At 42.2% G+C, this 12,382-nt stretch overlaps 1 protein-coding gene across 4 annotated transcripts in view; it reads left to right on the top strand.

The window, feature by feature from the left end:
• The window catches only part of KIAA0825 (KIAA0825 ortholog), a 2,250,404-nt gene that overhangs the window by 1,359,070 nt on the left and 878,952 nt on the right, over positions 1-12,382 (top strand). For all 4 annotated transcript variants that reach the window (XM_078675385.1, XM_078675384.1, XM_078675383.1 and 1 more), the window contains exon 14: positions 7,784-7,969. In XM_078675385.1, coding sequence (XP_078531511.1) covers positions 7,784-7,969 — 186 coding nt within the window. The remainder of the gene's footprint in view (positions 1-7,783; positions 7,970-12,382) is intronic.

Genomic DNA, 12,382 nt, shown 5'->3' with positions numbered 1-12,382 from the left:
GTTTATACATGATAAATGAAAAAATATTTGGACATGTACAGTTGCTGTAATTATATGTGATTGATCACAGTACACAATGCATTATCACTTTGTACATATAGCGCTGAATTTATGCACTTTTTTAATTTTGAGCACTTTTTATATTTTCAGTTGATATCACAACAACATGAGGGTTTGGACCATTTTTTTACATAAGATGATACACTCATTTATGTTATTTCCCCTCTTAGGTGTACATGGTTGAAGATTATACACACTTGTGTAGTACCCAAGATGGGCTGTTAGACAATATGAGGCATGTGGCAGGCACTTGCAATTTTTTGAATTTGTTCTTACAATGTGTACATATATATTTTTTTGACGGCATTTGATTAATGCCTTTATTATTAATTTGTATTTATGGGATAATGAGTATCATTTTAGATAAATAATCCCATGATTAGTGTGCTTTTCGCTGTACATATATCGTGAATGTCCACATTAGTATATCTTTTATGTCTATTACCCCCATGCTTGTTGATACCCACATTGAACACAGTATAAAAACACCCCCATTGGTGATTTGAGGCCATGTGATCAAGGCTGTGGTTACACAGCCGAAACGCATCATGCTGATGGTGAGGAGAGAATAAAGGCACTTTATTTCACTGTATTTTGGTGTCGAGAGATCTGTACCTGGAGGAGAAGTACGCGTGGTGAGCCTATCTCACAGGACTTTGTTTGTATATATATATATATATATATATATATATATATATATATATATATACTAAAAATAAAATTGAAAGTCATACATTTTATACATAGTTTCAAAGCCATTTGTACTTCTAAATTCGGAACAGTCATTCTCAGAACAACAATATCACACCATGATTAAGTAAAAAGGATGCATGCATTTTCCATGTTTTAAAATTTTGGGCATATCAGCTCTGAATGTCCAATTTAGCAGGTTCTTTTTGTGCACGCTTACTATTCACTTTAGTCACAGTGAGTTAATGTTTTACTTGATATCAATGACATGGTACAAATCCCATGCTTTTGAAATGGTAAATATTATTATATGTCTTCAGCTTTCGAAAGTTATGATACTGGTCTCTGATTAGGCTATGAAGGAACTCCACTCTTTGTGTTTTTTTAAATTGTTTTTCATTACATCCTGGTGTCTGCCATCAAATATGACTAGTAAATATTCAATTCAATGTTAACAGTTAGGAACACTCTAATCTTGCATAGGATCTCCAGATACTTAGACTTCCCATTATGCAATAGTCAAACTACTAAATGTGGGATGTTGTACAACAATCTTAACATTCTTTTGTGCATCCCAGGTCTAGGTCAACAAATGTCAGTTTTCCCTATTACGAACAACTGATCCCTCCCCTCCCATTAACTTACCCCCCTCTCCTGGAGTGCCATGGGACCTGTTATGAATTAGATTGCAGCAATCAAACTTTTCCCCCATCATGGAGTCCAGAGGGCGTTAGACAAAGTTCCGTTTTAACATTATTGCTCAGTCCCTGAGATCCTCTACTAGTGCACTTATGAGGAAGGGTCTCGGGCTCACAGTATATTTCCGCATTTCAAGGTCCACAGTGCTGTCTGTGCATTCACTGGATTTGTGAGTGCTCTTCTAACAGCGACCCTTCTGGTAGTTTCGAAAATTCCACTAATGCCTCCCAGGCCCTGGCAGGCTTGAGGGAACCCCAACCTCACCTGGCATCTCTAAGTTGAACCACCCCCTCATAATCCGACCATCGCAAAACTTCCCTTCTCCATCCTTCAGCTCTAGGTCCTCTTTGTGTCTTCCAGTGCTGGGCAATCTTCCTTTTGACCAAGAGGTACTCCACTCATTGTTGGCCGAAAGATCTAAGTAAGAGTGTGTGAGCTAGGGTCCGATTTATTTCAGGTTACATCCATCATCCTGCAAGCCTCACAGCGCCCCTCCTCTCAAGTTATAGCATTTGTGAAACCTTGACTTTGCGCTGGATATGCGTCCATGACAGGAGGTGGCAGACTCCTTCTTCATACAAAGTCTAAAGTGGAGCAACTGTAGAAAAGCCTATGCTTCAATTTTACATTTTCTTGGACCTTGCTAAGGGTGGAAAATTCTTAAAAGGAATCAGGAAGTCAGAGACTTATTCAGAAATATAAGGAAGCATACCATAACATCCTTTCTGAGTTCCGTGGTCTGGTCAGTTATTTTTGCAGATGATTCTCGAATCTGTATAGAGATACAATATGAAAATCAGTGCCACATCTTTGTTGTGCTCCCAGAAACCCCCTTCAAACTCTTTTGTTGTCAGATCACTATTTTGTTTAAGTAAATGTGGAGTTGCCTGCTGTAAGCGTCACAAGATGATTTGGTGTGTGGTTTAGAAAAGGTGATGAATAAATAAGCAGCTGCACTTTGTACTACACTACTCAGATATTCTACTCTACATCACATACTGTTTGCACCAGATTCACACATTTTTCCCGCCAGAGCATTCTGTACGGTTTAAGAATACTTCATTTTTTCCAATGACAAAATGTACAGTAAAATGATTGATTCGGTCCTCCAGGTCATTCACACAGAACTGGTACCACTGCCATCTCATAGGAAACTCCATTTGACACTATTTTTTACAATTGTCATTCAAAAGATATTTAAACGTACAATTAAAGTTCACACTTAAATGTTCACATGTTCGTTCATGACCTGCAAAATATAAAATTCAGAACTAATGTCAAGGTATATTTATTATCGTAAATATTATCCTAATTTCACCAAGCACGAAATTTCTGTATTGGAGGATATTGTATTTCCTTTAAGTGCTTTACCTCGTCTCATGTATTGGCTCCTATTTAAATCTCTTTTTTTCTAGGACGCTCTATGAAATATTCTAATATTTACCTCGTATGGAAGTGTAGGTAATAACATGGTATGCCGGCTTGGTTAATTGATTTAACATTGTTGAACACTTTTATCGCTTCTTTCCATTTTTAGCCTTCTGGCAAGTCAAGTCTCTTCCGGTTTCCTAGAATGTATGTTAGTGTATTTATTCATTCATTACCCACATCCCTGCATAGTTCAAGATGAACGGGACTTTGATGTGTTGCTTTATAGATGTTCATTTTTCTATTTCACCAAAGGTCTGTCTTCCCCGGGCAAAAGATTGGTGTTAGAGGGTCAATGGTCAGAATAGGATACAAAGTTTGTCAAAAAAAGCTGCCTTGTTCAATCAGGAATGTAATGGCAGAGGTTGCAGGGGGTGATTTGCATGCTGACAAGCATCAGCTAGATCAAATAGTAGACTGGGCACCACTATGAATTGGTGTCAGTGGAAATGATGGAGTTGACATTCAGAGAAGCAATATTAATGCCTTGTTCGCACAATCCCTCTTCCCAGGTCCCTCAAGAAAGAGCAAATCCCCTTGCAGCTTATACATGCAACTTGCAGCTCCAATGAGCCACTCAACTATCAACCATCACCAGTATGCTCTTTTTTGGAAAGTTTAAAGACCATAGCCACCCCCATTAAGAACATCTAGATGTCAGTCACCTTTTATTTGACTTTTGGTCAGGCTTCTAACATTATTGTAACAGATCCTGCAAGCATTCCAATTGCAGATGAAGTTCTTCTTGCAAATAAAGGCAATCCCTACCTTCTTGTCTCCCTCAATATCTCAGCAGGCTTTCAACGCTTTTGACAGTCAAGTCCTCATTCACATCCTCTCACTACATATAGTAGTAAGCAAAACTGTATGTTGTTGATTTGTGTCTCCTATCTGCATGATTGCTCTCAGTATGTTCAGGTGAACACATTCTGCTCCCTTCATTTGTCAGCGACCTACAGATGCCACCAATGGTCCATCGCCTCTGGAGTCCTCCTCCGTCTGTAGATGGATCACTCAAGTCCTCCTTTCCAACCATTCGATCAAGACTAATCAGTATTCATTTGATAGTCAACTATACCTCATACTCTCCACAAAGACACAGACCATCTCAGTTCTCCATCATCCAAACCACTCCAGAGAATACATCACTTGAATTGTTGGGGAGGGCACAAAACCAAATGGGAGCTAGCGCAGCATCTTTTATGCATTGGTCGTTTCCTTTTTTTAATTGGTTTTTCTGTAATACAAGAAAAGTAAAAAAAAAAAAAAAAAGGATTCTCGATAGCATTCATCAGACATGGTAGAATAAGATTGCATCAGTGGCATTTTCACAAAGATGAGCATATATTATACAGTGAACGGGAAGTCAGTGAACCAAACGGGTATGCTTATTGCTCTTTGCAAACGCAGTTAGGCACCTATTTGACATGAAAGCACCAGACCAGCGCCGAGACACCCAGGGGTATTTGTCGCGCTCTACAAATTGCTTAAAATAAATAAAGGCATTGGGCTAATTACATGTATTTATATGGGAAAACAATATTGCTGCAGCGTCCTCAACATAAGCACCAATGGATAATGAGACATAAGACACATCACGGGAGATTCACTTGGGCAATGATAAAGATTTTAAGGTCGGCCTGAATGTCCCATATGTGGTACAGGTCTGATGGGTAAGGGCCTTTAGTGCTCCAAAGTCTTCGGTACGTCAGACAGGGATTCTGTAGATCGGGCGAGAATGTACTCTGTAATGGGCTCCATATATTTCTTGGCTTCGAGGCACTGGGTAACATTTCAGCATACAGAGTCAATTGGTCTTGGCAATAAATCTAGTCCTCCAGCCACTCCTTGATTTTTGGCGCCCACCCTCTACCCTACCTGCAAGCCACTCTACGCTTGGCTAACAATAATGCAATGGCAACAAATTTCTAACATGACTTGGGAAGAAGTTTAGTATAGCCTAACAATGCTATTAAGGGCGGGTGCTCTAGGGTAATGGGTACCATCTGGTGCAGGGCATTGAACACTTGGGACCAATATTCACTCACTTTAGGACACTCCCAGGCCAAGTGTAAAAAGTCACCCCCTGGGCTGCCACACCTATCACAACTCTGTCTGTAGCTCTCAAATTAAATAGAAACATTTTAACAGGACATCAGTTATATCATATCCCGATCCCTGAGTCCACTTAGCAGGAGAAGAGCTGAGAGGTTCTGCCTGCTGAGTGCGAATAGTGTGATAGAGCACAGAGACCAAGTGTCCCGGTGATGTGGTGCGTAGTAGCATATGTAAGGGGGTAAAGGTTGGGGGATCCTGAAGAAATTCTGGGGTGATAGATCGTATGCCTTGGCAGAGCCGAACATAGAGAAATATATCCAGCGAGGTTGGTTGTAACCCTTGAAAAAGGCTCTCAGCAGTGCAAAATTTCCCATTTTGATAGAGATCTCCCCATGTGGTGAATTTGGTGCGTTCACATAATTTGAGGAACCCCGTTTCTTGTAGTAGCGGCATGCGTGGATGATAGGAGAGTGGGAGGATCGGTGAGTATAACGTCTGGCATTGAAGGAGAGTCAGAATGCGACGCCAAGCGTCCACTGTGCATGTGATCGTGGTAGGCTCAGTGTCGCACGTGCAGGGAGGTGTGGTTCAGCATGCCATCTAAGGGAATTGGGTCTGCTAGCCAGTTTTCAGCTGCAATCTGTGGCATATATCTATGGGGATGAAATCAGTAAAACGCATAGTGAGCCTACGCACATACATAATATAGCTCGAAATCTGGCACATCAAAGCCTCCCTCAGCGTATGGTTGCGTGAGAACTTTCCACTGTAATCTTGGTTGTTTGCCCCTCCATATCAGGCTTGTCATTTCTGATCTGAGCGTTTTGAAAAAATGCCACCCGGGATGATATGGGATATTCAAAAAAAGGTACAGTATTTGTGGCAGGACCACCATTTTAATCAATGCCGCATGTCCTGCTAGGGTCAGCGGTAGTGAGATCCATTGGGTGACATTTTCCGTAATTCGATGTATTGTGGGACCATAATTGAGGCGCATTAGCTCATCCCTATCTCTAGTTATTTCTATCCCGAGATGACGTAGCTCCGAATAGCACCATTCCAGTGGGAAGTCCAGGGAGAAACGAGAGGCTGCAGAAGTCAAAGGTAAGAGTTGCGACTTCCCCCAATTTATATGAATCTCAGAAAGTTTACCGAACACTATAAATTCTCGCAGTAGTGGTTTTAAGTTATCTTGTGGATGCCTTACATATAACGTTATGTCATCCGCATATAACGATATGAAGATTTGTCTTAGATTACATTGCAGAGCTTTGTCTTGGTGATGTTGCCGCAATTTAAACGCTAAAGGTTCAATTGCGAGCGCAAAGAGTAAGGGTGAGAGTAGGCACCCCTGTCGCGTGCCTCTGGATATGGGGAACGCTTCGGACAGATGACCATTAATTAACACTCTTGCCGTTGCTAGCTGATATAGCAGCCGTTTCCAGGACAAGAACAAGGCAGGAAACCCGATGCGCTGCAGTACCCCAAGGAGATAGTCCCATTCGACAGAATTGAACGCTTTAGTGGCATCCAAGAAGACTGCCGCCAGCGACAGTTCAAGAGCGACATTCTGCAATATAGAAAATAGGGTACTAAGGTTGTGTGTGGTAGCTCGGCCAGGGACGAAACCTGCGATTCGCAATAACCTTTGCCAAAATTTTAGCATCGCAATTAATAAGGGATAACGGCCGATAAGAATCACAATGTAGCGGTGACTTTCCGGGTTTAAGCAATGATGTTATAAGTGCTTCCCTCATGGAGGGGGGAAGTACGCCAGCTTCAAGCGATTCCTCATTTAGCTCCTTTAAGATTGGGGCCATCAGGTCTATATAAGTTTTATAGAACTCGACAGGCAGTCCGTCAAGACCACATTGGTCTTTTCCTAATGGCAATATAAGCATGATGTTTGATAAAAATAATAAAAGTAAATTTTTATTTAAATGTCACCTAAACATGGATATCAAGCGCTTACCTAGATTCTCCCTGCAACTCTGCCCAAATGCCAAATTCATTGGCTTTCTCGGTGATTAGGATCTATGCTTCAAAACTCACTCTGGAAGTAAATCCTGGAGAGGATAGTACTAACTGTATCTCCTGCTCAAGGTCAAACCTTACCTCCCCAAAGCATATTTCAAAACGACTAGCAAATGTAGGTACTCCCAGCTGGAAGACGTATATGTGTTGTTCACAGGAATTTCACCTTTACCACAAATGGTGCATGCCCTCCAAACAGTTATCCACATAAGGCACTATAGGAATTCAAGCTCATACCCCTCCTAACGACGTACACTGTGTGCCACTTCAATCCTCATCTTATTTACTACCTGCTGTCCCGCATACAATGCATAATATATATATATATATATATATGTATATATATATATATATACACGCACACGCACCATCATTCTTGCCCCATCACTCATGCAGTTCATGACAGAGATAACAATGCATCTCTTCAAGGAGCATCTAAAGAATTGATGAGAGCCAGGATCACATACAATCCTCCTTTCTCTCTCTCCTACAGCTATTTACTTGATCTTAAACTTGTCCTCATGCCCACCCATATGATACCCTATAGGACAGCTCTCTATTTCTTTCAAATGGGTTTGCATTATATAGAAACATACTCCTACACACACAAACTTTAGTGAAGCACTAGAGCTGATTGAATCAGGCCTATGACTTTATCCTAAAAAATCATGTCTTCTGCTGACATAATAGCTTTAAAGAAGAGGTCAGTGCAACATTATTAATATTTTAAAATAAGCATGTGATCTAGTTGGTATGGTAAAAAAGTTTTTTTTTTTTAATCATTCATTACTTTTCCTGTGTTTTTTTTTTAAAGCATTGATGCAGCTTCAATGTGAAGATTCCGCTAACTCGAATAGCCGCCCCAGTAAGGAGACCAGTTTGACTGAAGCCATCTTCAGAGTGTTATCCTATTGCACTTTATCGCCCAGGTCCCTCTGTACTGTTCTTGAAAGATGCTTTGAGGAACATCAGCTATGGAGCCTCTTAAGCAAAATGTCAGGTATGTACATAGTCGGTATAATTACTAATATGTAATTGAAAGTAAAGGACACTTTCACCATCTTCACAAACGTGAATAATAATAGATGAATGTGATTCTATCACTGTTTTGAATGTCTATTTTAAAATGAATTAATGTTAAATGTCAATATCATTCACCCCCTCTCTTTTTCATAGTTTCATGGATTCATGGTTTCAAAAAACATGATGGGGCTTTGAGTGTAATTTTTAACAACATACTTGTGACCATGCCACTGGCTTACCTTATTGAATCTTTTGGTATCCAGGTGTGTCATACGCTAACCTTTGACAATAACACAGCAGAAGTCAAGACAACATTTATTACATGCATAAGAGCAGTAATGGGGTGGCTTAAGGCCAATTTACTCCAATGGAACCTGGAGAAAACAGAGGTGTTATTATGTCGTGCCAACCCCCTGCCCGGCTGGTCAGCATTTGACCCTATACCTGTACTTCTCTGCCTCCAACAACAGAGGTTGCTAAGAATCTAGGGGTGCTCATTGACACGCATTTTTCCTTCCGAGCCCAGATTACAGCAGTGGTTACGACGTCCTGCTCGATTTTGAGATTGCTGAAGAAACTGTGTTTTGCTATTCACTAACATCAAAATATAGGATACTAGGGACCATGGTCTATATATACACATATACTGGTAGCAAAAAGTGGTTCTAAATTGCGTGCCAACTTTTTGCTACGAGCATCTGATTTTGTGAACTGACCTGTGGGCTCTTCGGTCAATTAAAAAAATCACAGTTCGTAGGAGGCCGCAGATTGACCTGCCTAATGAATATTCATTAAAGAGGTCACAGTTTGAGACTCTCTATGATCGGCTACAAATTCAGGGATGGTGGCCAGCAGTGGACAGCAGCCCACCAACCACCATCCTAAGTTTGCATTTCCAAAGGGAGAACTCATTTTTTTTTAAAGAAGCTTTTTTTCCTCTAAAGGAACCAATGCCACTTAAAAAAAAAATAAACGTTTTCCACTTGGAAAAACAAGGGGGAGCAGGCAGCTTCCAAAACGGAAAGTGGTTCCAAGAGGACCACTTCTCCTTTTTAGGTTTTGCTTGGCAATGCGTACGAAGTACGCATGCGCTAGCAAAATCTTATGTTTTGCTCTGTGGGGTCGGGTATCCGCCCCCTCCTCGCCCCCTCCTCCCATTGGCTAGCTCCATAAATGGAGGCTAGCCATTGGGAGCCGGATCTGTCCGTCAAGGCCGGACCAGATTCGGGGGCGTTCCCGAGATTTTTTCCCTCTCCGCCTCTGCGATGTCGTCATCGCGGCGGTGGGCGGAGTTTCGTTTAAAAAAAAATTTGTTTGTTTTTCCCATTACGCGGCCGACCGCCGCTGGAGGAAGTCGAGGTGAGTGCTGCCGTTCCCTCCCCCCTCCCGCTGTCCGTGAGCCCCCACCCGCCCACCTCCCGCGTCTCATGTCGTCTGTGTCCGTTCCGCCCCCTCCCCGTGTGTCCGTTCCGACCCCCCCTCCCCGTGTGAAAGTGATTTGTTTCTGGAGCTCGGCTCGGGTCCATTCCCGCCCCCCTCCCGCTCGGAAGTGCATGTGCAGTTGCTCATCTTGCCTTCCCGCCCCCTCCTCCCCGTGTGCCGTTCCCGCCCCCCTCCCCCTGTCCGTGGACATACCACACGACACTAGCGGTAAACATGGTCCGCGTAAAGATGAAGCATTGCGTTTTCCCACTGCCCAGAGGACAACAGCGGCCGCCTCCCGCCCATCTGGTACGTTTTTGTTTTACTAGGAGTGACAACAATACACAAACAGATCATGCAGTACGTGGATCAGTTATATGCTCTGCATTGAGAGGGTCACGAGAAGAACGCGTGTTTCATAGCATATACACACTGCGTATTAGTTTATGGTCAGCCATTCGCTGCAGTTTCACATTTACGGGAGGGGGAATGCTGCAGCTGTGCCGTTTTCTTGACAACTGCTGAGTAACCTGTTACGCGCCATGATCTTTCTAGCTGGGAGATGGTGCCTTCTATATGCTGCTGAAGTCCACGGCGAGTTACTGTCAGAAGTGACAAGTGCCAGGGGGCTCCTCAGACTTCTCTTCAGGTATGCGCTGCACACGCGCACATGCCGTGAAAGATACCCCGAGACTGGACAGTTTGAACAGTCATTCTGTATGGAGATCAGGCAGGCCCCGGGCAGGCGTCCTGTAATGCATAATGTGGCACATGCAAAACGGACCTAGAAGCAAGGACGCGCTGTTCCCACCTCCTACAGGTGAGGCGGCCTTGTCGGCATTCGAACTCGTGACCTGTCGAGTGTGAATGTCGAAGCAGCGAGCATTAATCTCACTGAGCAACCGTTTTTTAATTAAATTGTTTAATGGGTGAGGTACTTGTCTCTGTGTATGATCGTGTAGAAGAGATAACCCAGCAGCAGCCACGAAATAACTATAACCCGTGGGTACTTAGCTGTGTAGGAATGTATGCCACCCTCCCAGCGGTGCCTGTTTATAAAGAAAACTACATTTCACGAGGCCGTCACCTTTAATGAGGGTAAGCTTCTTCTTGGAACCCAAATTAGTCTTTATTCGCGTGTTTACATTTTTTGCGTCATACAAGTCTGTTCTGCTGCATGCTTTTCCTGAGTGCGCCGCGCGTGCCCCTCTTTTGGTCTGTTGCTGCCAGCTGGAAGGGAACAGATTAATTATTGATGTGTTAGGCACACCTTCGAACAATTTAAAGTGCACAGGGGATTAAGGCTCTAAATCTGTTTGTCATCATTTTAGCACCCTCTACCCCCTGCAAACTTTCTCTCAGGCATGTTTTCATTTAAATGTTTTTGAGGCCATTGAAAAGAGAGCTTTAAGATTTCACTGTGGTGAGAATTTATGAACAGAATGTGCAGCAGGCAGCCTTCCAGGGCGCCTGTAAAGTAAGAAAAGTGGTCGATTGGTCCTAAGAAACAGACCGAAGTATCATAGGGAATATCTTGCTTTAAAAAACAATTAAAACTCATGGTGCTGTTTAAAACGCGCAATAGACTATTCGGAAAGTCTTACAGGATTTTGTATGGGTGTGGTAACTTCAGTAGAAAAGGTAGTCCGGATTCCTCTAAAGCAAGTGGGGTGTACATGGCCATTAAGTTCTACTGACATACAGAATACACTTTAATTGGGCATGACGTGTAGTGGCACTTCTATCATTCATGCTGAACATATATTCTATACATACTCCCTATGGCTTTGGTTCAGCCTCCTTCTGCTTGTGGCTTCTTTGGTTCAAGAACCTTCAGACATTGGCTTGAAATATTGTCAGTCACATCTTGCATCAGCCACAGGAGTATTTTTGTTTCATCTTCTGTATGAGGGACTATTAGATTAAGCTATTGACATTGTAAATGACAATGCCATTTATTTATCTGTTTTCAAAACCAACACATAAATAAACAATTTGTCATTTACAATGCTAATAGCTCTAACTTTGGCAAAGGCAAAACCGTTGCATTGTAAATGCTTGTTTAATCAGTTACCACCTCCTTTAAGGATTTGGTAACTTTAAACGGTTGTTGAAACCCATTGGGACATTGCATTCCGAACAGCAGTTTGGAATGAAGGCCCCTTTTACATCCTTTCCGAATTTCAATTCAGTGTAGGTCGCAAAACCCATTTTACGAGTCTGAAAAAAACATTTCCGACTCATAAAATGGATTTGTACATTGTGGAAATCATTTTGCAGTCGGAGACCAAGGGACTTTGTAAATTGCAGGCGTTGTGATTGAAAATCCTTTTGTTCATCTAGTCTCATATTCCTTTTCTGCATGCTATGGTATGAGTATAAATACATTTATGGTATTTATACTTTCTCAGAGTTTATTTACTTTCAACATTTTTAACACTTGTTTCTAGTTCAAGATAAAGGAAATTAGAGAACCAGAGGGTAGAGTGGTGGGAACAGACCTTACAGATTCTAGGCCGTGTGGGCTTTCATTTTATCAGAAGGATGGAAACGGTGCTCACCTCCCTCAATGGCAAACTCCAAATGGAAACTGTGTCCGTGCACATCTTTTGTTGGTCATCTGGAATGAACCTGACACCGTCCAACATAAAATCTTGCTATGTCACTTGAAGAAGGTTGTGTATGGGGGAACTAGTGAGGGACTGGTTGGTCTCCTTTACCCTTCATCATGTACAGACTTTCACTCACTCAGTTTCATGGACAGGCCTTGTGACTCAATTTGTTAGATGCCCCACGCTCAGCATGATTTCAATTTGTCAGTCTATTCACATGCTTTGGCAACGTTTACTACAAATCATGGATTCTTTTGATTAAGTCGGGTTCCACCATCAAAACTTACTAGGAACCCTGGGTCGACAGATCTTTTATTACCTGCTGAGAGGAGTATCAGACATGGCATCCATTTATC

The sequence above is a fragment of the Lissotriton helveticus genome, chromosome 2_1 (genome assembly GCF_964261635.1).
Source record: "Lissotriton helveticus chromosome 2_1, aLisHel1.1, whole genome shotgun sequence".
Taxonomy (NCBI): domain Eukaryota; kingdom Metazoa; phylum Chordata; class Amphibia; order Caudata; family Salamandridae; genus Lissotriton; species Lissotriton helveticus.
This window is presented reverse-complemented; position numbering and strand designations above follow the sequence as displayed.